The sequence below is a fragment of the Paramisgurnus dabryanus genome, chromosome 7, assembly GCF_030506205.2.
Source record: "Paramisgurnus dabryanus chromosome 7, PD_genome_1.1, whole genome shotgun sequence".
Lineage (NCBI taxonomy): Eukaryota > Metazoa > Chordata > Actinopteri > Cypriniformes > Cobitidae > Paramisgurnus > Paramisgurnus dabryanus.
Window position 1 is genome coordinate 9,252,848 of NC_133343.1, and position 26,359 is coordinate 9,279,206.

Sequence of the window (26,359 nt, forward strand, 5' to 3'; positions counted from 1 at the left end):
ATAGCAATAAACATATAAATTAACGAACGTCCATCTGTAGCATATTAAAGTGTACTTACCAAAGGCGATGGGTCTCTGAGTGAAATCTCCTAAAGGTTTAATCTCTTCAATAATGTAAACATAAAATTCTCAAAAGCGAGCTGTATGAGATGATGACGAAACCGCCAAAATTTGTTTTTAAGACTGCACATAAATGCAGCTGCGCAGAAGGAATCACGAATGAACCTACAATACTGTATGCTAACTGTAACCATTTTATATTATTTATATCTACCATATATCATATTACAACCAAACGGGACATTCAAATTTTAATAAACAGAGCTACTTTAAAAAACAAAAATTAAGGGTGCGTGCACTTGGAGGCTTGCTATTGGCTGTTGTATTTGAATAACTGAGTTCCCAGCAAACACAAAAACATTGTAAAAACGTTTTTTCAAGTTATGAATAGGTTGTGATAAAGTTATTTTCCGACGTTCTTAATAGGACAAATGTCTTTCTTTAACGTTATAAATACGTATTTTCACAACGTTGCAAAAACATTTAATAACGTAATTAGCACGTCACACCACATCTTTTAGAAGCGTTAATAACACGTTTAGCTACACAGAAAAATTACTAGACAAGAAAAATAAAGGTAATCAAATTTCCAAGACCTACAACAAGGTTTTTAATTTAATGCAACATAATATGACAAAACATCTATTTGATAGCAGTGATATAATTATAAATATTATAAAAAAACAATTAAAACCATGCAAAAAACCTGAACAAAATGCAAAAGAAATGTAACACTTTGAACGGTAATTAAAATCATTGTAGTGTGTTTAACTAAAAATGTAATAAGTCTTGTGAAACAATATATCATCACTGTCGGAAAGAAACCTCTCATCGGGTCATTATTATTTTATTTCAGAAATCATAAGTGTTGATTACCCTTTATGGTGATTTTACATATATTTAACAAATGAAAAGATCCTCAAAATATCGGTAAGAACACAACCATACCCAGGACTTCCTGGGACTAATTTTCTTAACATTGCTTAATGCAGAACAGCTGATTTAAAACATTAATTTATTAATAAATCATGTAACAGTAAGCAGATTTGCCAATAATAAAATGTTTTAATCAATAAGACACTTAACGTAGCTTAATGCATTAAGATAATAATATGACAAGATAATATTCAGAATACACCTAATTAATAAATTTTTCTATTATGGTAAAACAAACTGTAATTTAAAGCATTTATTTTCTTGGCCAATCTGCTTGCCCTTACATAGTATGTTTTAATAATAAAGGGGCAGTTAAATTTAAAAGCTGTCCAAACTGAAAACATCTTGCATTAACATATCTTAAAATACATCAGTGCCTTTTGTTTTGCCTGAAAATGCACAGAAGTAATATTTTTAGTAAGGAAGGGATGTTTGTTAAAACTAGTTTCCTAATTAAACTAAGGCCTAGTCCTGGTTTAAGCTAACTCCTGTTCAGGAAACCACCATAAAGTGTATACCGAATTTAATCTTTTGATTCAACTGCCTTAATTCATTAAGCAACATACTGTACAGGCCTAGGCCTTAGTTCAATTAAGAAGTTTAAGCCAGTGGTTCTCAAACTTATTCTGCTTGCGGCCCCCCTTGTGTACGGTGCATCCCTTTATGCCCCCCCCCAAAAGAAAATGTATGACATAAAACATTCCAAAAAATGTACATTTTTATTAAACAAAACATATTCAATTATACAATGTGGTGCTGTTGGTTAAGTGGTTTATTTTTCTGAAGTTTAATTACAAAGAATCTCAGGGTCCCCTAGGGCCACGGCCCCCAGTTTGAGAACCACTGGTTTAAGCATCTTTAATAAACATGCTTTAAAAAAAAGATGTTAGTGGTGTGCAGTGGCGGCTGGTGACTCCTTTTTTGAGTGGGCATGATGCAAAGTTCGTAACAACATAGCCTGTCATGTGTGTAGTTTGTAATTTCAAGATATGTGTTTGGCGTGTCGAGTGAACCTGTGTGCATCGCATGCCTTGTCAAAATATGTGCCTGCTGCAGATGCCTCTAAAGGGTTTATGACAAAAGATTTTGCCAGATACTCGCATAATCTCATGCATAATCAGAGTTTACGGTTAAGGGAGTGTCTTGTGAATGTGAGTGTCCCTTTTATCATAAACGCTTTTGACGCGTGTGCAGCAGGCACTTATTTTGACAAAAGACATGATGCACATGGTTCACATGACGCAACAAACACATATTTTGAAAAAACGAGCAATACACATGACACTCAGAACACATATTTTCATTTGCGCCCCTCAGAAAAGCAGTCACAAGCCCTCACTGATTGTTTGTATCTTGAGACAGCTCAAACGCGTGTCTTGGTCCAGGACTAAGCTTAAGTCTTGTCTGTGAAACAAGGGGTAAGCGTTTATCTCATTAAGGAACAAAGTAATGTTCATATGCAATAGCTCTAAGATAATGCAAGTCATGTGTTTCAAGTCATGCTCAGTTAAACAGACAATTATTATTATAGGTTAAGTTTACAGATTTTCAACCCACCTTATATTGTTACAATGTCTGTAATATATGTATTCATAAGAGTATTGTGGACAAATAAATGGGAATATCTCAGTACAAGTTTAACTAAAGAAAAAAGTAAACATTATCCATTCAAATATTACCATTTATTGTAAAATATAAAGTGGGTTGCAAATCTGCAAACTTATGGTTCGTTGCAGGGATTACAATAGTCTCTGTGAGTGTTGGAGTCATCTGAAGTCTTCACAAGTGAGGCTGGATCCATACTGGAGCTTCTGTAACCTGTATGGGTATCCTGAGATAGATAGAAACAGGAAATCAAAAGGAAAAGAATTAGAATAACTGCTGTTCATAGTATATCAAGCAAAAGATGATCATGTGTACTTTATACCTTTTCATTCAGAACAAGGTCATAAGATGTGTTATCTGAATGCTTGGCTAAAAAGATTTTTACTAGATTTATACTAGCAGAGTTTGGGAGTAAAATGTGAAAATGTGTGTTTTGTGGACTTTGACATTCTGGGTACTACCAAGAGTTCTGTGACCTTATTTAGCAATTATCTGGTTCAATCACCATCAGATTTGTTTGGATCCCTTAGTAAATTTGTCCTCATTATGTGGGGAACCGACAGTCTCTATGGAACAAACTACATATGCAATAGTATCATTAAAGGCGGGGTGCATGATTTTTGAAAAACACTTTAGAAAAGGGAGTCAGGCCGAGTACCAAAACACACTTGTAGCCAATCAGCAGGAAGGGGCATGTCTACTAATTGACATCGTTGCCTGGGTTGCATATGTGTGGGGCGGGTCTATCAACAGAAGGTCCAGATTCTATTGGGGTAGGGGTGTGTTTGTTTGTTTAGGTGATTTCCAATGTCAACATTGCAGACCTGCCAACCTTGGAAATTTTTTTGAGTACAGCATCGGCCAAAATGACAGAACACGGGTTTTTAACATATAATTTAACACACGCACGCACACACACACCTCTTGGTTACTTTCAAGGTAACATGCTGCACATTGCACTAACTTTTTTGCCATACATGGTGATTAATAACATTATTAATGTTAAATACTGTATTCTCCAAAGTTTAGTATGTCTGCAACAAACTCTGTTAAAGTGATATTCCTGTTAAATAGTGGGTTATCATTCACCCTCCTATTCTGTCTAACCTTCAGTGAAACACACACACACAAAAAAAATATTTTGAGAAAAAAATTTTGTTTTTCCATGAGTAGCAAAAATACAATGCGCAAAAATCATAAAGCTTTGGACGTTCTGTTCTGTTATGTAAACTATGACTGTTAAATATCCCTTTAAGACAGTATTTTAGAGTTAAAGGCGCTCTAAGCGAATAATGTGCAACGTCACTTCCTGTTGATGTTTGAACTGTTTTCAAACAGACAGAGCGTAGCTAACTCCTCCCCCTCCCCCTCCCTTCCGTGCTTTCATGAACGTGCCCAACCCCCACCCCCAAATCCTTCTTGTCGTTTATTGGCTGGAATACTTTGTTTTGTTTTGTGCTGCTAGGTTTGGCCATTTGTTGATATTGCCGTTTGTGAAGCCTGGGCTGTCTACAGAGATCGCGTTTTTTTACAGTTTGATCAGCGGACAGGCAGCAAGCAGATAGTGAGGAGATGTTTCCGGTATGTAATAAAAAATGTTTTATGGTCTAAAACGCTTCAATTCGCTTAGAGCACCTTTAACACTGCTTTAAATTCAACCATAACCGTGACAGTACTGCTGTTTACTGTATGTCTGTCTTTAATTTATTGTAGCTTTGTTTACAGTGCAGTACAGTACGGCATGGGTGCTCGAGACACGAGATATTCTCCATGAATAAAACTTTATTTGATGTGGTTTGTATATGACGTTTTATTTTATTGACAATTATCAAGAGCGTGTTGTTGCAGAGCGCATTTAATCCGCTTCACTCGGATGTCAGGTGGATTCCCTTCACTGAGAGTGAACTTTCCGTTTTATTTGACTAAAACTGGATGCTCTCCCCATGGTAAAATCATGGTACTTTTTCGTAAGCGCTCAATTATAAATGATGCTAATTTACAAATCAGAAGTAATGTTAGCGCATCTTGCGGTCAAGTGCACGTTATGAAACAGAGCCCGCGCGACCGTCGACTTCACAGGATTAGGCTAAATCATTATTTCAACTTTGCACATCCACCCTGACCAGTTAGGGGGTCAGACATCTTGACTATCCGTTGAAAAAGATTGTCAGAAACAGCGAGTGGAGGAAGGAGATCACACAGGATTTTGAGGTTCCGTCGATAGCAGACTCTTGTTACTGATTGGCCATACGACTTGTCAATCGTCCCCACTTTCTATGTGGTGGATGAGCCCAGTGCTATGATTGGACATATTTAAATTTTTTCTGTTGCTTCTTTTGAGTACTTCATGCGGCAAAGGGCGTCATCAGGTTTTTGCGTAGTTTAGAGTGACAAATTGTACCACCTTACTTTGAAGTCAAAATGAGTACCTGCTACGCAAAATGCGTACAGGTTGGTAGGTCTGACATTGGCTTTCAGAGATCATGCACCCCGCCTTTAAGTGGGAGGAACCAGCCATCATCAGTATAATTTACAATACCATTGAAAGCTTCAGATTGTTTATGTCTCTCAATATGGGGTGGTTTCCCAGACAGGGATTAGGATAAACCAGGACTAGTTTAAGAGGTTAAACCAAGATGTAATATAAGATATGTCAGTGCAAGTTGTTTTGAGTTTGGACTGCTTTTATATTTATTTTAGTCTAGGACTAGTCTAATCCCTGTCCGGGAAACCGCCCCATATGAATATATTGTAAGCTGTAATTTATTCCTGTGATTTATGTTGACTTTCAGTGTCACATGAACTATCAGAGTTCATTCTAATATGTTGATTTGCTGCTCAAAAAACATTTCGGATTATTGTAAACGCTGACAGTTGTGTTAAGAAATATTTTAGTTTTTTTTATTAAGTTGTTTTATGTAAAGATTCATTGTTATATAGCCCCCACCACTACATTTAAATGGCAGTTTGCACTACTGTTTGTTAGAAGTGAGAGTAAAGATTTCGGTTTTAAATAAACAGTGTTCAATTGTAACTTTTAATTTATCCAAAACTTCCCACTAAAACACGAAGGAACACAACTGTTGATAATCAGAAATGTTTCTTAAGCAGCAAATCAGCATATTAAAAATGATCTCTGAAGAATCATGTGACACTAAAGGCCGCTGAAAAAGATGCTGAAAATTCTGCTTTGCATCACAAATTACAGTTAACTGCATATTCACATAAAAAACAGCTCATCTAAATTGTGATAATATTTCACAATATTTCTGGTTACACTGTATTTTTGTCAAATAAAAAATTACAGCCTTTTGTAAAGAAGTCTTAGGTTTTACTTACTAGCCATATGGTTCATAGCACCTTAGAGGTGTTTTCTGACAGGTCTGCTTGAACTCTGCTGCATGGCCATCAGGATGGAGAAATCTACAAACATAACAAGCAATTTGTCGCAGAGCAAACCATTTTTAGTGTGCACTGCAAAAGAAAACAAGGAAGAGTAGAGGTGAAATGTTGAATGGATAGTATAAAAAACAGAATATATATATACAAAAACATTTTTTTTAGGTTTATTTATTAATTTAATATTGCACAGTGCCACTCACGTTTGGATGTCAAAACCTTCTTTAAATAACTATAATAAAAGTAAACAAAACAACAAGATGCAAGGTTATACATTGTGAAAAAAGAGCATATGAAGTGATTTAATGAGTTTTCTCAACCAATAGTATCCAACTGCAGCCCAGCAGCACCCACGATTCAGGCCACACGAATCAGGCCATCGTCTCATGCCTTCCGGGGTGGGCCCGCAGCAGATGTTTTAGGAGACACACAGAAAAGTGTTTAATTATAAACACATAACAGACAACAAGGTTATAACATTTAGAATTTTTATGGTTTTATGTCATGAACAATCTGATCACTATATATATATATATATATATATATATATATATATATATATATATATATATATATATATATATATATATATATATATATATATATATATATATTAAGTGAAGTGTTTATAGTAGACACTAAGTACCGATTGTGTGAACATCTTTCAAGAACTTTTATTTTTAAACATTAAACCTGTAATAATAACAATTTGTTACATTTATATAGCGCTTTTCTGCAGCACTCAAAGCGCTTTACATTTGAATGAGGGAATCTTCTCAACCACCACCAATATGCAGCATCCACCTGACTGATGCGATGGAAGCCATATTGTGCCAGAGCGCCCACCACACACCAGCTTATGAGTGGAGAGGAGACAAAGTGATATAGCCAATTAGTATATATGGGGATGATTAGTAGGCCAATGGGCAAGTTTGGCCAGGATGCCGGGGCACACCCCTACTCTTATTCAAATGTCATCCTGGGATTTTTAATGACCACAGAGAGTCAGGACCTCAGTTTAACGTCTCATCCGAAGGATGGTGCTTTTTGTCCCCATCACTATATGAGGGTATGCATTGACGACACTTTTCACTTGGCCACACCGGAACTCGCCCTGTTGAGTGACAAAACATTTAACAAAATGGCAGGTTTTCATAGCGGCTGCTGCCAAAAACGCCAGTAAAACTGACAATTATCAGCTTAAATTGAATTCAGATGGCCTTAACAGTGACCCTAACAACTTGAGAAAAAACCAGTAGACATTGGCATATGGCCAGACATTGGTTTTTCTGACATATATGTCTTGCCTAACACCATTAAACCATCCCACCTGTGTAGAACACAAGGCTCATCATAATGGATGTTTTTTAATGAAGGCTCACTGACCAAACTTTGCAATTACACAGAATGAGAGTATTAATTTATGGGTATTTCATGTATTTTTATAAGATTTTTTTATCCAAAAATTTTACATACCTGACATATGGCAACTGCTACTGATTTACTTCTCCTTTAGGTGGCAAAACATTAAACAAAATGTTTGGCTGTTCTAGCGGTGGCCGCGAAAATGTCAGTATAGCTGACAATTATCAGCAAATATTTAATTTAGTTGCACTTGAAAGTGACCCTAGCAATTTGTCAACCCCCCTGATGTCAGTGTACATTGGCAGGGACAATCCATTTACTTCTCCTTTCGGTGTTTCTTGGCATCCTGCAAAACGATTAATCCGAATTCTTGTTAAATCTGTTAGTACAGTCTATCGCACAACAGCTTTTAGCAATTTAGACGTGTTTTCGCTGATTTCACACTGTACACAAATTTTGCCGATCTGACTTTTGCCACTCAGTGGGAATAACCGCAGTCACTTTCGCCAAAGGTGACGTCACATGCATACCTTCTATGCTGGGGTGTTAGGACCCACACAGACCACTGGGTGAGCACCCCCTACTGGTCTCACTAACACGTCCTTTGCCTCTTTATCGTTTTTTGCCATTTTTGTGTTTTATTTTTGCTGACAGTTTATTCTTTTTAGATTTAACAATTTCATATAAGAGCTGGAAGGTTCCAGAGAGCCCTTAACATTTAGTTTTTCATTCCAGGAAAACATGGAATCTTTGTTCTAATGTTCTTTTTAAGAGTCACAGTTTGCTATTGCTATTAATGTAATAATTTTTATTGTAATAATACATTTAAATTAAACCTGTGTTTTTGGTTTTGAAATGTTTGTTCATATGAAAAGGACAAGTATCACATTCTTAATGTTTATCTGAATTCTAAAAAATAAAGTTTGACATTAAACTTTAAGTATTTGTTACCTAATGAACATTAAGTGAATACTTATAATGAACATGAAGTAAATATTAAATTTTAATAGTCAATGGAAAACACTATGCAATGATGCTGCATTAGTTAATTAAAATAAATGTTAATATAAATCAACAGATATATAATTAGGTTTTAGTATTTTTAGATATTGTTTTCGAATATTAAAAATATAAATCCAATTAAAAATTTATTTAAAAATAGAAACGTTACAAACACCATATATGGCCATCATTTCGGTATGAGATGGGTGGCCTGAAATATGTGCGCTGCGGGGCTACAGATAGATTTATATTTTCTCAACTCACCTAAGTTTTCATTCAACATCTCTGTGAGCAGCTCCCTTTACAAATGCTGAAATCTTGAGCTTCTTTTCTATTATAGAGGGGTAATATTGTCACTCCTGAAATCAAAGAACAACGTTCTGTCTATATTGGTTAACAATAAAACATTTGTAATACTTTCAGCAAATTTTGGCGGTTCATGTTAAGCTGCTAACGTTACTGCCTAACGTAACAGTACATCGCATTATTTAGGCTAACCAAATAACTTACAATAATGCATTGACATCCTTTACAAAGCTTCTAAAACCTCTCATCTACACATTAACATGTTTTCAATCGCACAAACTTTCATAAACAAGAAGAGCAAAAGCTATAGAGTTAACTTAGCCTAACGTTAAAGTTAACTTACCTCTTCAGAAAACGGTCGAGATGCTAATTGACTTTTTTCAAACCCACAACACCAGCAATTTCTATAAGGTAAATATTCAACAAAAGCGTATCAATTACGTGCCAACAACAGTTGTGTGTATTATTTTTGTAATTTGAGCGATGAATGTTAAAGTTACGTGAAAACAGTGAAGAAAACCATAGAGACACGGAGCTTTGCCGAACTCTTGTCGCTTCGTTTCCATGGTAACTCCCTCCCTCCAGAGTAGGGTTGCACCCATAGATATGTATATAAAGGCTAGATGGCTCAAGGCGGAGTCAGCTGTGTCGTCACTTGGCGGCCATCTTAGGTCAGTGCTGCCATAGTGCTGCTCCCTGCTGCTGTGGACGGAAGGTGAGTGACATACGCCAACTAAAATGCTCGTAACTTGCTGAATTCTTGACGGATTTACAAACGGTTTGGTTTTTTACAAACGTTATTAACGTGGCTATAATTCTGGATGCTTTAACATGTTTCATGAATTTTTTATTTATTTTTAGTATACGTATTCAGTGTCATAGGTACATCTTTGACGTTTATAGCAAACCAATCCGTTTGAAAATCGGTAAAAAATTAAGCAAGTTATGGTCATTTAAAAGTACCTGCATCATTAAAACTCAATGCTACGAGTGAGCGAGCGCCCTGTCCTAAGATGGCCGCCAAAATGCGGACGTTCCACTCAATTGGCCATCAGCGCGGACGAGCCATCTAGCCTTTATATACATATCTATGGTTGCACCAACCATCCGTAAATTCTTGCTTAAACTTCCATTTTAGTCTAAACTAGAGGCTTAACTACTAGCTAGTTTGTAACTAATTCTGCACTTAATTCAGTTGCACCACCTCTTCGTAAGGCATAACGTAGATAGCATCATAGATATGTATATAAAGGCTAGATGGCTCGTCCGCGCTGATGGCCAATTGAGTGGAACGTCCGCATTTTGGCGGCCATATTAGGACAGGGCGCTCGCTCACTCGTAGCATTGAGTTTTAATGATGCAGGTACTTTTAAATGACCATAACTTGCTTAATTTTTTACCGATTTTCAAACGGATTGGTTTGTTATAAACGTCAAAGATGTACCTATGACACTGAATACGTATACTAAAAATAAATAAAAAATTCATGAAACATGTTAAAGCATCCAGAATTATAGCCACGTTAATAACGTTTGTAAAAAACCAAACCGTTTGTAAATCCGTCAAGAATTCAGCAAGTTACGAGCATTTTAGTTGGCGTATGTCACTCACCTTCCGTCCACAGCAGCAGGGAGCAGCACTATGGCAGCACTGACCTAAGATGGCCGCCAAGTGACGACACAGCTGACTCCGCCTTGAGCCATCTAGCCTTTATATACATATCTATGGATAGCATAGTCGCACAATATGACGTTTAACTTGAATTATCCAATAGCAGCCTTTAAATGAATGAGCAGAAATTGTGTTGAAATGCCGTAAATTTACAATTTATCTTTGATTCATACATATTTGCTTAACACAGTTAACTGTTAAAATACGTTTACATTTAATGCTACTCTTATTTGTTAACAAAAACAAAAGCTTAGGCTATTGATTTAGTTTACTCAGTCTGCTTTTTTATCCCAACCGTTACTCCTGTTCGGGGGCTATCGTAAACTATTTTTATTGTACCATTTTTATGGTGCAACGCAAAAATATTTAGTAGTGCATAAGGCTTGTTCAACTTCATGCGGCGCCGAAAGAACTGTATGGCTTATGACGTAAAACTACCGCGAGAGCCGAGTCGAAATTAGACGTCTCCGTGTGATTTCTTGAATTGTCTCATGGTACTTTGACGTCATCCGCCTCTCTGTTCTTGTGGCGCTACATGAAGTCGAACAAGCCTTGTCCCTTAACGTCGCAACTAAACTAAATTGTAACTTACGCACAGCTGGTGCAATAGGCCCCATCGGATTTAAAAGGGGCAGAAACATCTGGCCCTCGCGAAGTTAGCGAGGGAAGATCATTCAAAAATGAACTGAAACGCAGGGACAGTCGAGAGGCAAATAAACTGAAACCTCAAAGAGCATGCGCAGTCTATATACTTCCAGAGCCCGGATAGCTCAGTCGGTAGAGCATCAGACTTTTAATCTGAGGGTCCAGGGTTCAAGTCCCTGTTCGGGCGGTACATTTTTCATTCTTTAAATCTGTGTTTATGCTCTAAGTATGTTGTGTCCCACTGTCGTTTTGTTCGATTAACTGTGGTCGGAACCAATTACTTAGTTACATTAAATAATTAAACTAATTCCAGTGGCCTGTAATGACTTGAATCCATACAGCGGTGCATTTCATTTTATAGAAATTGCTGGAGTGGATTTTCAGATGTTTTTACATAATATTTTATTATGGCTTTAATAACCTTGTATTTCATGTACGGTTTAATGTATGGCCGACCAGCCAGTAGGTGGCGTCGTTTCTACTAATGACAGTTTTTTACCCAAATACTAATCAGTTTTGCAATCTAACTTAGTTTCCAAGACCTGCACGGTTTTTAATAATTATTTTTAAATAATCAGTCTATTATCACAACAGGAAAATAGTTTAAGGTAAGATTACATTTCCCCAGCCACACACTCAAGTGCATGGGGGTTTATCATGGGGCATGTTGTTTTCCAAAAACCAGTATGACAAGTAATTTTTCAGTTTTGCAGAGGAATGTCAGCTTTGAAAACTGCAGGGTTAGTAAATTCTACCATGATTACCTGTTAGACCTGCTAGTCCTTTAAGGATTCATTCAAGCAGGTTTTAATTTTTCATAAAGGAGCACATGTCTTGTAACATTAGGTACTATATGTTGCCTTATAATTTGTGAATATACCATAAAGCCTATATAAGGAGTCAGTAACACTTTACACTTACAGTAAAGTTCTGCAGTATAAGCATTTATAAATCATTGTTAATGTTAGTTAATGCCAATGCAGTTGTTCGTGTTAGTTAGTATTTGTTAGCTGATATTAACATTTAGATTTAAAAAATGTGTACAACAATTAAGCCTATTAGTTTATTAAAAAACAAGCATCACATTTGTGTCATTTCTCGAAGATATTTTGAAAAATGTAAGCTTACGCACCATTATGAATAAAAAAACATTTAAACATTTAAAGGCTCGTTATTTATGTCATGTTAACTGATTTGGTCCTAATCTGATAAAAAATACTTTAACAGATTTGAAAACCCTCTGGGTTTGGCATTTAAGCATAAAGTAAAGGTAAGATGATTCACTTGCAGCTAAACTAATAAAAGCATCAATCATATGAAGAAAAAGAGTTAATATAACTGAATGACATAAGAAACATCACATGTAGTGTTTCAGTATTTCACTGGGTACTGGGTACAGGAAGAATCAGTTTCTTTCTTAATGCAACTTCGAAGACCGGCATCTGTTTGCATTTATTCCCCTTTTGGCTGACCTCATTATTCACATGCAGGAGTATTGTATTGATGTCTGTACCCCTGAGAAAATAAAAAGGTCATTTTAGGACATATTTCTTTGTCTGCCTGTAGTTTGTCAATAAACTGTACATTCTTGTTATTCTTGTATAAATTACACTGGGGAAAAATGTAGGAAAATGTGTTACAAACTTACTGAGGACAATGCGTCTCTAGCTGCTGGCAAAGTGACTGAATAAATCGGGAGCCATTTTTTCGGTTTCTTTTTGATTTATAGCCATCAATAGTAGATCTGGCAATAAGGAAATCCGAGTCAGCCGGGATGATTTCAAAACTATCATCCTCCTCCTCCAGGTCTGACTCATCTCCTTCTGAATCGTCTGCTTGGACTTTCACAGCACAGTTTTCTTTACTCCCACGACAGGCTTGTATGAAAAAGAGTTTAGGCTTTCCAGCTAGATTCTTGCAGTTGATGCCATCAAAAGGTTCACGTATGTCATTAACATTAACAGTGCGGCTGTCGATTCCAGAGATTCCGTCCTTGTTGCCGTGGCTGAGAATGCAGCATATGAAGCAGTCCCCATTCACTTTCTTGCCTAGGTCCTGCAGGAGAGCTTTAATTTGTGCTGCAGTTTTGTCTCTATGCACCACCACATCAAACCCCAGCCATTTAAAAACTTTTTCAAGAGAGTCTAAGGGAAAGAGTGGAAAAAATTAATGATTAGGCCTATCAGTTTTATTAAGATTAATTATTATTAATCTTTAAGGCTATTGCTTATTATTAATAATGAATTCCATGGTTCACATTCCTTGAAAATTGTTTGCTTAATTACAAATGTCAAAAACATAATAATGATGATAATTAAAACAAACTTTGGTCCACATCTGATCCCTCCCTTTCATCCGTTTGAAAATGCACATTGTTGATAATAACACAGGTACCAGGTGGACGTTGGGTTATCTTGTATTGCTTGATCTGAAATATACATTAGTGTATAAGTAAACATACTTGATGATATAATAGGCTATAAACATACTTAATACATCTTTAATTAAAGCTATACAAGTCACCTCTGCTAAATTGTCCTCATTATCATCTGGATATTTCAGGCTGGTGTCTGTAAAAGCAGGGGTCCGGGGCCCATTAGGTTGTCCAGGGAGCTTTAAGTTGTCTTAAGATGAAAATTAGCATTAGCCCAAACAACTTAAGATAGTTCTAGGTTGGTTTATAACAAGATAAGAATATGGTTGGAATATGGGTGTAAATTTACCCTGTACTCCATTTGAAGGTGCAACAATGTTATGATTCTTCAACAATGGGAAAGTTTCCGTTATACTTTCCCGTCTTAAAAGCGCTATAAATTGGTGGCAGGTGTCCTCTCCCTTGCTCGTGACTTTATCGAGCATATCGATGATCATCTTCTCTCTAGAACTGTTACCGACATCTTTGAGGTTCCTGTAGTCGCGCAGAGTTATGATATTTTCTTGCTGGGCATGCTGCACGATGACGTCAGCTTCTTCACATAAAGTCTCCTCGAGAAAGACTTTATATCGACGAATTCGCTCGTAGAACTCTTTTGTGGCCATATCCTAAAATAAACTCTGAATAGCTGGATAACAAAAGAGGAATGAATTAACATCTCCTGCATGTTTTCGTATTCAGAGAGAACTATAGTCGATCATATATCCACTAAAAGTCATTATACTTCTATCAAAGTAAAATAAAGCTTTTTTATCTAATTATTCACAATAAGGGAACAATGTTTACATGAAGAAACCGTTATAAAATCGTAATTTATGGCAAAAATCTATCGGTCATGGGTTCTCTTCGTAAAAACTTCTTGCTTTCGTTTTCTTTGTGTGAATCTGTTACTACTTTACACACAATATTTCTACAAATGACCCACGTGAAATCCATAAAAGTATGAAATCAGAAGAATCAAAGTTTATGTCAATCAATATCTTTGCATGTCCTTCTCAGTTAATATTGCTATATTTTTACAGATTGTTCCTTACATTATTTGTGCAATGGAAAACATAAAAACGACTTTAGCTCGGTTTTCACAGGCAGCGGCACGCATAGTTGTCAAATATCAATATTTTAGCTGCGATGGATACATTTACAGTAACACTCACCTTCGTAAGAATTTCCCTCCGCAGACCCTTGAACTTCGATGGCTTAATTATTTTATTCAAAAAGAGGCAATGTTGTTTCCTAATAATCTAAACTTTAAAAATAGTAATAATCCAATAATAAATGAATGCTTATATGTTAACAATAACCTCCATAAACAATTTGTTTTCAAAGTAATAGGCTACTTTGTGTCACTACTGAACTTGCTGCTGGTGTAAGGAAGCGTTGTGTGCATGTTTAGGTCTGAAGGGGTGGGGTTTGCTTGACATTCACTTAAATATACAAAATTTATTACCACATTGACGGATTCCAGGAAATTTTGTTCCCTGTTCCCCATGTTCAGATAACATCAACTAACCCCACCCCAACCATAACCCAACCGGAAATACATTTTAAGGCTATGGGATGTTGTTTAACACGTGTTTTATTTTTTTGTTGTTTTGATCTTGTACAGCTGTTTTGATGTAAAGCACTAAAAAAAACTTGAAACCGTTTTTAAACTAAACGTAGTTTAGTTCAGAATCTGTGTCCATTAGGGCACAGGTTCAGTTTTTTTCTGAATAAATATGACTACAGAATTTGCTTCAGACTTCATTTAAAAACATTACCAGGAGATTTGTAAGGAACACAGAGATTAGGTAATACATAAATAATGAACCAAGGGGATTTACATACATCACTAGATTGCAGAGAAATTAAAGGAATGAATGCCTTTCAGTTTTCACATTTGCTTTTTGAAACTTTAGGCCCAAAAGTGGTTTAATCTTAAATTTTACAGCATGATCTTATTTTTATTGAAACTCCAGAATGATTTTCAACAAAAAGCAAATAAGTTAAATATAAAGATTAATGTATTATATCAGAGCTAATCTGCAGTTAATTTGGCCACTTTATGATAGTTTTATTATGTAAAATAGAAATACAATCTTTTTTCTTTTTAATAAATGTTAATTTTTTTTACCTAAATTATTCCATTTATTTGAATGTAAAATAAGCATTTTTATGTTTTTCACCTAAAATTCACACAGAAGCATGATTTTCATTTAAAACTTCATTCCACTAATTACAACACAGTAAAATAACACAATCTATTTTAACACATTTAAAATAAATACACTTTTTGTGACATCTGGTGGAATTAAAATAGCAATTACTTGAAATATCAATGTAAATACAAAATAAGTAATTATTAATATTTAGTGACAATGAAAATCTTCATTCCCCCAAAATGTGTCCCACTTTAGTTTTTTGTGACATCAAAATTGCAATTAGCCTACATGTAATTTCAATAGCTATACTACTGGATGCAATCTACAAAGCAATGTTGTAACAAACTTAGGGTGGGTTGCACCAACAAGGATTAAATAAAGCAGAGTTTAGTGACGGATTTTAGTGACGGACCAGTGGAAGACATGGCGCCATCTGACTGCTCCCTCAATGGCACAGAACATAAATATCACTAAACAAACCTCTTTCCAGACGAAAACATGATTTTTGGGAATAAAAACTTTATTCCAATAATTACAGCAAAGTAAAAACTTTTAAAATAAATGACACTTTTGTTTTTTGACATCTGGTGATTTTAAAATAGCAAATACATGAAATATCAATGTTGAATAGTTAAAAATAGTTGGTACGGCTGTGCAAAGATGCCATATGCTTACAAACAAATCTGACCATGTTATAAAGAAAATACAAAGTAGGATAATGTAATCACTTATATTCTCAGCATCAAACATCAAGTATGAGATTCAGGGTCTCTGATACATTAAACCTATTTGCCATTGTGCTGTTACAGAATGACTTTAAAACTTTACTTTAGCAATGTTTTTATCTGGAAGCATCATCAAATCTTGCATTGGTGGGACTTCACGATCTCTCCTTGAATTGTGTGTGTGTTCTGCACAATGGCTGATTGACAATTTTTTAAATTGCTCAGTTATCACCTTATTCAATTTTTTGTTTATGTAACGTATGTGTGTTTGTCTATGCATAGTTGTGTGTGTGTCTGCATTTGTGTAAATGTTGGTTTCATTGAGGGTGTTGTATAGGCTCACCTATTCATTTATGTGTATGTATTATCAAACAAAGCGGTCTGTACAACATCCACTTGCATGTGTTTGATATCCACATGCATGCACACACACACACACACACACACACACACACACACACACACACACACACACACACACACACACACACACACACACACACACACACACACACGCATTCTGGTTTCCATGTTTTGTGGGGACATTCCATAGACGTAATGCGTTTTATACCATACAAACTGTATATTCTATTCCCCTTACCTACCCCATTCCCTAACCCCAACCATCACAGAAACCTTTCTTGTACCAATAAACATCATCTTGTTTGATTTATAAGCTTGTTTCCTCATGGGGACATCAAAATGTCCCCACATGGTCACAAAAAACCTGGTATTCCTATCTTTGTGGGGACAATTGGTCCCCACAACGTGATAATTACCAGGTACACACACACACACACACACACACACAAATCTTTTTACTGACTTTAACGATGGTGAAATTTCTTTTTGAGATAAATGATCCCAAACTGTGTGTGTCTAAATGGTTGTATTAAGGATCTGATAACAGAAACAGAAATCAATAAAAACAAGATCATATGAAGAAAAGAGACAGAGCGCAGTTATGCTAATATGAAAACAATCCATCCGTCTCCATTCTGCCTCCAAGGCTGCCTCCTTGTCATTTCTGGCTTATAACAAAAAACAGAATAATGCCTTAAAGCTGCTGTGTGACAAAGTGTACAGCTAACAAGCTAAAAAAAAAAAAAATTTCATAAGCTGTGGACCCCAAAAACGAGCGTTTAAAGACACAAAAGTGGATCGCCGACTACGTGTCCCTCCAGTGGGCATAGTTCTAACAATAGTAGTAGTACTATGAAAAGTTGCCTGTGTCAACTTTTGTGTCTTTAAACGCTCGCTTTTTGGGGTCGACGGCTAATAAAAAAGTATTTAGTTTTTTTTTTGGCTTGTTAGCAGCAGCTTTTGGGCATTATTCTGCTTTTGCTATAAGCCAGAAATGACAAGGAGGCGGCCTCTCGCAATACAAAGTCAATGGAGACGGATGGAATGTTTTCCCCCCGGTGGGCGTGATTTTTCAGGTTATGACATGTTGCGCTTTGTCTCTATGGAAAAAGCATAAGGGTTCTGTGTAAACGTAAAAACAAGACACTTGTTGTAGGGGGAGCAATTTAGGGGGGCAACAGGAATACAACTACAACAGGATCCGAAAAAGAGAATACAAGAAAGAAATTTATAAGTAACACTAACAAAGCAACAAATTGTCATTAAATAATCTCTTTCTACTGCTTCCATTATTTGATACAATGTCACGTGGCACTATAGCCGGCGCTTTATTCTATGTATTTGTCCTGTGAGGTATTCTGTTGTTTGCACTATCTGTATTGTTGCACTTATTGCAGTACGTAGCTCTGTGTTGTTGTTGTTTTTTTGCTTGTGTAGCTCTGCATTGTCTATGTAACTCTCTGTTATTCTGTGTAGCTCCATAGTCCTGGAGAAACGTTGTTTAATTTCATTGTGTATTGCATTGCACAATAAAGCTTCTTGAACCTTGAACTCTGACCATCCCTGAAGCAATGTTTATAGTTTCCTATAGCGGGCAATCAGGAGTATCATTCCAAGGAAGAACCAATTTCTTGGTTAAGGTATACCGAGGTTCAGGAATCTGCTTATAGCCCCTCATACTTTTTTTGCTCACTTCACGGTTCACCGATATCAGAATGGACAAGATATCCACTTTTCTATGAGAGAAAAGATGCAGACAAGTTAACTCCTGAAGACAAAAAACAGTGCTCATCAATATTTAATTGACATCCACTTTCAAACTCACCTGGGACAGAGATTCTCCAGCTGTCTACAGAGCTCCTGGATATAGAAGGACCCGTTTGTGGTGTTTCGGAAGGACACATAATGCTCTACGGTGGACATTCCAATTAAAAAATCAGCTTCCAGAGGGATGCTGTGCTGCACAACCATTTGAGCATCCTTTTCATATCCTCCATCTGCTGTGATATTCTCCTGGCCAGTCTCTATCCTCAGTCCTTCATGCAACCTACTACCTCGACAGCCCTGAATGAAGAAAAGCTTGGGTTTGTTTACAAGTGTGCGGCTTTCAGCGGGAGGCAACGTGAGATCCCAGATTAAAATCTCTTTGCCGTCTGTGCCCAGCACAGCGCTGTGTGCTCCATGAGAGAGGATGCAGCAGACAAAAGCATCCATTCTAGAATGATCCTTCTGTGCAAACTCCTTCATCACATTCAGCATATCTGCGGCTTGGAGGTCATTCCTGACATCAACCAGAAAATGCATTTTGCGAAACACTCTGGTGAGATCATCTTAAAAGACACAGATAGAGTTTATGAGGCTCATTTAAGAAGTGATACGGTGAAGTTATACAGTAGATGAAAGTTGTAGATGGAATACCTCTGTCTTTATCTGTGCCTGTTCGGTTGGTTAACATACTTGTTGAACGAAAGTTGCAGTTGTTTATGATCAGACAGTATCCTACAGGCCGCTGGGTCATGGTATAATATTCCTCCTACAACAGAATAAAGCACTATTACAGTACAGTCATTTGTGAAATCTGTGTTTTACTGTGTTTATTGATAATAAATGAAAGAAAACAACAGCTGATCATGTTTTTTGACTGTTATATATCTCTTTCCAAATATTTGACATGTATATCGCACATACTTACCTCAGGAAGTGCGAGTTCTTGTTCTGTCACTTGCCCTATTGAACGAAAAAAATCTGTTTAATGATTTTTGATAAGTGTTAAATAGAGAGTGATGGGGAAAAGTGATTTCTTTTTTATTTCAATTGTTAACCTTGTTGCTGGTCTCTGTGCCTATTCTTGAACTCCTCTATTTTCCAGGCCAGCTCTTTGTCGCATATATTCAGAATATCGAGCAGTTCATCCAGGTTGTCTTCTTTAAGCCTCTGCTGCTTTTCCATGTCAATCAAAATGTCTAGAAATGACTGTGAAATACAATAAGAGCAAGACCATCAAATATAACATACTGTAGAAACACTTTCTCTCTATTCTTACATTTATTCATTAGCATTTCGCTCTAAAACACTTCTGATGAGGCCAGGGGCGTCATGCACCAATTTTTTAAAGGGGACACAGTGTGCACAGCTTACAGATACTAAAATATATATTTTTTCATTTTTACATTAAATTTTAATTGCAATTTTCGAAAACTTTAAAAATATGTTTATATAAAACTATTAAAGGACCTCAATTTTTGCCTCATATGTGAGCATATCTCTGCATCTGAAACAGCATACTGTGACAGTAGGTACTAAATTGACATACGTCATCATAACAAAAGAATAGTCGTTAACTGAAATTACGTTAAACAAGCAATTAAACTACAAGGGACAGCTGTTTAATATATGCATTTTCTTTTGAATAAAGCTTTGGACATTTTTTAATAAAACGCCTCTCCTTATTCGTTGGATAACTCTTCTCCTGGGGGCTGACGGGATAGTAAAGCAAACATCGAATGAACACTTTGGGATCATGGCGGAAGTAATAGGTCATTCGGGTCTTTTTCTTCTATTTTTTATTAGATGTTTTTTGAATACTATGAATTCGGACATCCTACTCGCCTTACCTACTGCTTTTCGCCTACTATATAGTTTGGAAGTAGGCGGTTTCAGACGCAGCATATGCACTCTAAAAATGGCTGGGTTATTTTTGACCCATAATGGGTAAAAATTGGACAGAACACATCGCTGGGTTAAAAATTACCCAGCAGTTGGATTTAAACAACCCAGCATTGGGTCAGTTTTAACCCAGCGATGTGTTCTGTCCAATATTTACCCATTATGGGTCAAAAATAACCCAACCATTTTTAGAGTGTGTGATAACGCGAACTCTATGAATCTAGAAATCTACAAATGAAGAGTCCAGATAAAAAACTTTTTTTTAATCAGGCTCTTATGTTCATTTTCAGTCATTTTACTTTAAAGCCAATGAAAAGGTTATAAGTCTGTAATTAAAATGCCTATCTCACTTTAGTCATTTCATTGTAATTTAACAAATTTAACTGACTTTTGTGCTTTTGTATTCTTTCTTTAAACTGCAAATCCTGTTAACTTGTTTAAAACATTCCTCAACAGCATTTCTTAAAATATGGCCTTGTACTCACAGCGAATGGTCCCAGCTGTGTTTTTGAACGTTTTGACCATTGAAACCTCATTTGATGAAGGTTTTCTTCTTTAATGCTTACGGATAATCCATACAGCATACATCTGTGACAAGGAAAACCAAAGTGAGAGTCTGCGTTTACAAAGTTTGCAATAACAGAGTTTGTGTTAAACATACACTTAAAAATAATGGTTCTTTTTTTAGGCCAAATGGTTCCATAAAGAACCTTTAACATACGTAGAAACGTTTTATTGCACAAATGGTTTGTTGTAGTCAATTTCAAGAACCCTTAGAAGAACCTTTATTTTTTAAAGTGTAACAATCTATTTTGTACACTTATAGTTGAGAATGTAAATATTTGCTTTCACAACAATTTGATTCTTTAATCAAATTATGACACACAGTGAAATGTGAAGTTGGGTTGCGATACGTTTCAAATTCTCAAATGTAACTAAACAGCAGTGACTTCTTTTTTCGAGGGCACTTGATGCGAAGTTCGTCACAACATGTATGTAGATGTAGCCCTTCATGTGTGTTGTTTGTAATTTTAAAATATGTGTTCTGCGCGTTGAGGGATCCTATGTGCATCACGTGTTTTGTCAAAATAAGTGCCTGCTGCGTCTAAATGGTTTATGATAATAGAGATGCTCGCGTTTGCCAGATACTCACATAATCACATGCGTAATCAGAGTTTATTGTTAAGTTAGCGCCTTGCATGTATTTTGTGAACGTGAGTGTCTCTTTTATCATAAACGGTTTTGACGCGTGTACCGCAGGCACTTATTTTGACAAAACACGTGATGCACATGGTTCACATGACACAACAAACATACATTTTGAAAACGCAAGCAACACATGACACTCGGAACAATTATTTTGAATTAGCGCCCCTTGAATGAGCAGTCACGAGCCGCCACTGCTAAACAGAGATTATAAACTGTAGTTTCAGTTTTCAAAGGTACCTCAGTCATAAACACATGTATGGTTTAATAGATTAACACTGGAATTGGCTATATGAATCACTATATGTGACATTAAATTGTTGCAATAAAACCCATTCTTTTAACGCTACAGCGAGGTTAACGTGATAACCAAGTCTTAAATTAGTAGATGTGAAATTATGTAAACAGAAGATGAGATTTATAAATGCACACAGACAGCAGGTGGCGGTATTTGGTTTGCATTTCATTAAAAATACAGCATCAGGTCTTCTGTTCAGCCATTTCACAAAAAAAAAAAAAAACAGAAAACATACTAATGAAAAAAGATAACATAGTATTTACTGTAGTAAACTTTAGTAATATTTCACAAGGACCATTACACGTTATCAATTTCAGAACGTGAAACATAATGGCGACTCCATAGGTGAAAATGAGTATTGAATGTTATTGTTTTTAATGTAATGAAAACAGTTTATAATAATGAAAATATTTAATGTGTTTCTATAAATGTATTGTAGTAGTTGAAGACAAATATAAAGTATTAAAGCATACAAGTCTTTATAGTCAGGGTACCTTTTAACAGTCAAGTTGAGAAATCAAACCCCACAGTTCACAGTTAAGACTCTTCATACCTGTAAGTTGAGACACCTTTGGTCAGGTCTCTACATCCCTGAAGACGCCCCTCCACCTGCTCTTTGGATATGCCAAGGATGACAAGCATGTCAAGGCGCCCGATTCTGTACAGCAGCTCAGGTAGGAGGAGCTCATCATCGAGCAGTTCCTGCTCATCCAATTTAAAGAAGAGGCCTTTTGCATTACTCACAGTCTCCAATTGCTTTTTGCAATCCAGGTCTGTACACAGAAACTTTAGCTCAGCCACATTAACGCGGGTCAACTCCTTACAGATCTTGCAAAGCTTCTGTTGAAGGTCAATGCTGAGCTGAATGAGTAAACGACAAAAGTTCAATTAGTTCAATCAACAGAAGAATTATGAATTTAATCTGTAAGTACAACTAACTTTGTGTGTCAACAGAGAAGAACAGTGAATCTTTTATGTATTAGAGTTTAATAAACTTGAATTTACAGTTAATTTCAATAAATTATACAAATAAAATTGGAATAACTTAAGCTAATTCAACTTTATTTTTATAATTTATAGCAATTGCTTTCCAACAATATATAGTTTGTCAAGATTGTTCAGGTTTAGAATAGGGTATTAATATATTAATTATTTAGGTGCTATAAATATGTCATAACCGATTGGGCCCACCTGTGGGACCGTGACATTTTTGAAACTGACTCTCACTATATCATAATTGTCTGAAAATGGTGAAGATATATTGAAATTATATTCTTAGGGCTTTATAATTTGTCAAGATTATTAGTTTTAGAATAGGGTACTAGTGTTTTATATATATATATATATATATATATATATATATATATATATATATATAAATATACGTAACATTTTAGAAACTGACACTCACTACATTATTTTCCGAAAATGGTGATGAACGGCCTATAAGGTAGTGAAAATAAAAAATATATTTAAAATGGAAGACACACAAGTTACTCTGCTTGGTGACTATTAAAACCATGGATGTTAGTTTTAAAATTTTACAATTTTACCTTTGAGGTATCTTTAAACAGGTTGTCTGAAAAACAAAAGCATGTAAATCATTTCACTCTATCCCAACAGACAACTAAGAGAGGAAATAAATCATAAGAAAAAGAGTTTGATGTGTGAATTTACCTGTACCAAGAACTGGATGATTCTTCAACGTTGGAAAAGTCTCTAATATATCAATCTGTCCCAAAACCTCTGTGAATTTTTTGCAGGTTTCCTCCCCCTTGCCCCTGAGTTTGTCAAGTAAGGTTATGACTGTGCTCTCTCCACCTTCATTCCTCCGAACATCTTTTAAGTGATTGTACTCGCGGTCAGTGATGAGTTTATTTTCCTGCACAAACTGCAAGACGAAGTTGACATCTTCTTGTAAGGTGGCAATAAGAAAAAGCTTATTTTGACGAATTCTTTCCCTGTATTCTTCTGTTTCTGTTTGCATCGTTTCAAATCATCACTAAAGAAAAGAGAAGAATATAGAGATTTTCCTGCAAGTGTTTCACAGTTCATTATTATTGCAATATCTCAGAAGTATAAAATGTACATTTAGTCATTTGTATTGCTTGTAAAAAAATACATTCAAGTATATTTAAAAACAAAAAATTATATAACTTACAAGTTTCACATGCTTTCTGGGAAAGGAAAGCATCACTACATCTTTTGAAGGTAAACTTCAAATGGTAAATTTCCCACCATGCCATAGGGTTCTTCTCACAGGAGTTTGGGATCAGAGTTCAGCCCCCCCCCCCATTGGCTAAAAAGACAAATATGCATATTAATTTAGGTCCTTACAAACATTGTAAAACAATTGTTAATATGTGAATTTGTCAAATCACACTGGAGGAGAGGCGGGACAAACACAACATCCGCTGCATCCAAATACCCACACTTATGGTTTTGGTCACTTGAGAGCGCGTGCACGTGACAGGAAGTAAGTGTGCAAGACTGTCCCATGTCTTAAAATTGCCAAAGTGCAGTGCCCTTAAACCATAGCCTTAAACCACACTAAACCCACACTTAGGCCCTGTCCCAAATGGCACACCCCGGACTTATGGACTTCCTCAGAGTGCACACTTTGATGACATCATGTAGTGCAGACCTTAGGGAGCCTTGGCACGAGTCCACGAGGGAATCGTATTTTGAGCGTCACCCCAGAAATAGGAAGAGAAGTTGTCCATCAGTGTGAACTCTTACCTTTCGTCATCTGATTAGTCTGATTGCTCTTTCGCAAGGACTTCTGGGTTGGTGAAGTGTGCGAAGCCTTCTGCAGTGCGGGCTTCACAAAAGACAGCATCAAGGGTGCAAGGGGGACGCTGATGAGCGCACTTCGAAGCGTAAAAATGACAGATGGGACACCCTACGGACTTGTAGACTAAGCGAGCACGCACAATTTAAGGCCACGAGACCGAAAGTCCAAATGAAGTGCCCCATTTGGGACAGGGCCTTTCTCGAATACTGCTTTGGAGCGGTATTCAAGGCTAAACGTATTCCATCATGCATCATGTTGTGGATGTAAATCGTGAGATTTTTTTCCCAAACCTCGGAAACATTTCATTTTTTTTTTTTATTGGAATTTTGTAAAACATCTGCAACTGCTTTGATCACATTAATGGTGTTGTTTATTCAGGGAATACTGAATAAACAATAAACTTTAATAAAGCTGCATGCACAACATTTTTTCACAGGTGCAAAGAATCCTACTTCTGAAAGTTTCAGATAAGTGTAGAAAATAACCTTTAAGTTAAGCAAATTTTTATTTACTTATTCATTTGTTTTGTTTTCTTATTTAAGGAAAAACTTTAAATATATATATTTTAATTTAAGTAGCCTAAATAAAAGATTTTTTTGCAAATTGCTGCCACTATATGGATTGACATTTTTACATTCCTTAGTTTGTCCCGGTTGAATAATTCTACATGCACGCTTGGGCTCTCTTTTTTATTTTTTACTTTTTTGTCCCTACTTCATGCACTTGGGCCAATAACGTTACAGGAAATACGTCATGAAAAATAGTGGTAACTAGTTATTTCACTGATTAAATAATACTGTTAAAAGAGATACAAATAGTCAAATTGTCCTCATTTTTTTTACCTTTAACTGTGTGTTATAGTAACAACCACATCAACAACAAAAGAAATTCATTATCACGCTTTATTTTATCTCACATTCAGGATATTTTGTTTCAATGTAGTCAACCAAAATGTTTTCGTTATCTAGTTTGCGGTTAAAAAAATCATAGCACGTGTTCCTGAATCGGCTAAATCGTTCAAATAGACAACGCATTAAACTTCTTGTACAAAGTCACTTCCCAGACATCTCTTTCGATTTGACGTGACGAAACTATATTTTCGCCGAAACTATATCGACCTACCTTTCCATCATTGACAGCATGTTCCAGAATACATGTTTATAATTTCTTTGTATTTATGTAATAAATTAGTATAATTTATAAAAGTATAATTTCATAAAGTAACGTACCTTAACCGGGCGTGTCTCTCCGGTTTCGCATTTTGACAGAGTAGGGGTTGCCAGATCCACAAGGTTGCTATAATATGATACTGTTGACTACATGACTAAATTCAACAGAACAAAATAGTTTGGCTCATTAAATCTATAGAAGTTAGAGGAAGGGTTAAAAAGTTTATTCGAATATGTTTTATACAGTTTATTCTCAGAATGTAATTTATGTACTTAGAAATACTTCATTAGTACCTAAACCCGGATTGCTGACAGAAAAGTCTATATTTTAGATATACCTAAAGATGTAATTCTGTATTTCCTTCGGCGTGTGGTGGTATTTTGATGGTTTGGCGTATTAAATACTTTTTCACATAGTTTTATATATAATTTTACGTAGTCTTATAAACTTACATGTTCAAGTTCGTGATTGTGGCGTGTTCTGAGGACTTTTAGTTTGTATTTTGTGTTTCTGTTTTTTCCTGTCTCGTGCTTGTAGTTCTTGGGTTCCCTTGTTGACTGTCTCTCCAACCAT

General features: G+C 35.9%; 2 protein-coding genes, 1 long non-coding RNA gene and 1 other non-coding gene across 6 annotated transcripts; 1 reads left to right on the forward strand and 3 right to left on the reverse strand.

Moving 5' to 3' along the window:
- Positions 1 to 624: 624 nt before the first annotated feature.
- LOC135717868 (uncharacterized) lies at positions 625 to 9,878 on the reverse strand. Of its 2 annotated transcripts, none has more exons than XR_010520450.2 (6): positions 9,174 to 9,878; positions 9,017 to 9,077; positions 8,632 to 8,726; positions 6,204 to 6,232; positions 5,941 to 6,075; positions 625 to 2,827 (listed from the first exon to the last, which is right to left on the reverse strand). It is a non-coding gene; the product is annotated as an uncharacterized lncRNA (long non-coding RNA). The 2 variants fall into 2 exon arrangements; XR_010520449.2 differs by having other exon boundaries at positions 626 to 2,827; positions 5,941 to 6,024.
- A 1,225-nt stretch (positions 9,879 to 11,103) lies between these two features.
- trnak-uuu (transfer RNA lysine (anticodon UUU)) lies at positions 11,104 to 11,176 on the forward strand. The gene has a single exon. It is a non-coding gene; the product is annotated as a tRNA-Lys (tRNA).
- Positions 11,177 to 12,022: 846 nt separating this feature from the next.
- LOC135718039 (caspase-3-like) lies at positions 12,023 to 14,820 on the reverse strand. Its single transcript, XM_065240332.2, has 6 exons — positions 14,578 to 14,820; positions 13,713 to 14,051; positions 13,513 to 13,613; positions 13,315 to 13,417; positions 12,638 to 13,133; positions 12,023 to 12,504 (listed from the first exon to the last, which is right to left on the reverse strand). The coding sequence occupies exons 2-6, from the start codon at positions 14,026 to 14,028 to the stop codon at positions 12,369 to 12,371; spliced, it is 1,152 nt and encodes a 383-aa protein (XP_065096404.1). The 5' UTR covers positions 14,029 to 14,051; positions 14,578 to 14,820; the 3' UTR covers positions 12,023 to 12,368.
- Positions 14,821 to 15,662: 842 nt separating this feature from the next.
- LOC135717867 (caspase-8-like) lies at positions 15,663 to 25,880 on the reverse strand. Of its 2 annotated transcripts, none has more exons than XM_065240140.2 (11): positions 25,846 to 25,880; positions 23,984 to 24,121; positions 23,500 to 23,824; positions 23,376 to 23,401; positions 22,376 to 22,683; positions 20,804 to 20,906; positions 19,475 to 19,625; positions 19,345 to 19,379; positions 19,071 to 19,185; positions 18,478 to 18,982; positions 15,663 to 18,388 (listed from the first exon to the last, which is right to left on the reverse strand). In XM_065240140.2, exons 3-11 carry the CDS (start codon positions 23,807 to 23,809, stop codon positions 18,238 to 18,240), a joined length of 1,704 nt encoding a protein of 567 aa, XP_065096212.1. In that variant the 5' UTR covers positions 23,810 to 23,824; positions 23,984 to 24,121; positions 25,846 to 25,880; the 3' UTR covers positions 15,663 to 18,237. The 2 variants fall into 2 exon arrangements, with proteins under 2 accessions (XP_065096212.1, XP_065096213.1); XM_065240141.2 differs by having other exon boundaries at positions 23,500 to 23,855.
- Between the last annotated feature and the right edge of the window lie 479 nt (positions 25,881 to 26,359).

Excerpts from the sequence above, each read along its gene's own strand:
- LOC135718039 (XM_065240332.2), bottom strand. The coding sequence starts at position 14,028 with ATGGCCACAAAAGAGTTCTACGAGCGAATTCGTCGATATAAAGTCTTT. Across the intron at positions 13,614-13,712 it reads ACCTTCAAATGGAGTACAGG|ACAACTTAAAGCTCCCTGGA; the intron begins GTAAATTTACAC and ends TTTCATCTTAAG. Across the intron at positions 13,418-13,512 it reads ATGAGGACAATTTAGCAGAG|ATCAAGCAATACAAGATAAC; the intron begins GTGACTTGTATA and ends TGTATATTTCAG.
- LOC135717867 (XM_065240140.2), bottom strand. The coding sequence starts at position 23,809 with ATGCAAACAGAAACAGAAGAATACAGGGAAAGAATTCGTCAAAATAAG. Across the intron at positions 22,684-23,375 it reads TGTTTAAAGATACCTCAAAG|CTCAGCATTGACCTTCAACA; the intron begins GTAAAATTGTAA and ends TTACTCATTCAG. Across the intron at positions 18,389-18,477 it reads CTGGAGAATCTCTGTCCCAG|AAAAGTGGATATCTTGTCCA; the intron begins GTGAGTTTGAAA and ends TTTCTCTCATAG.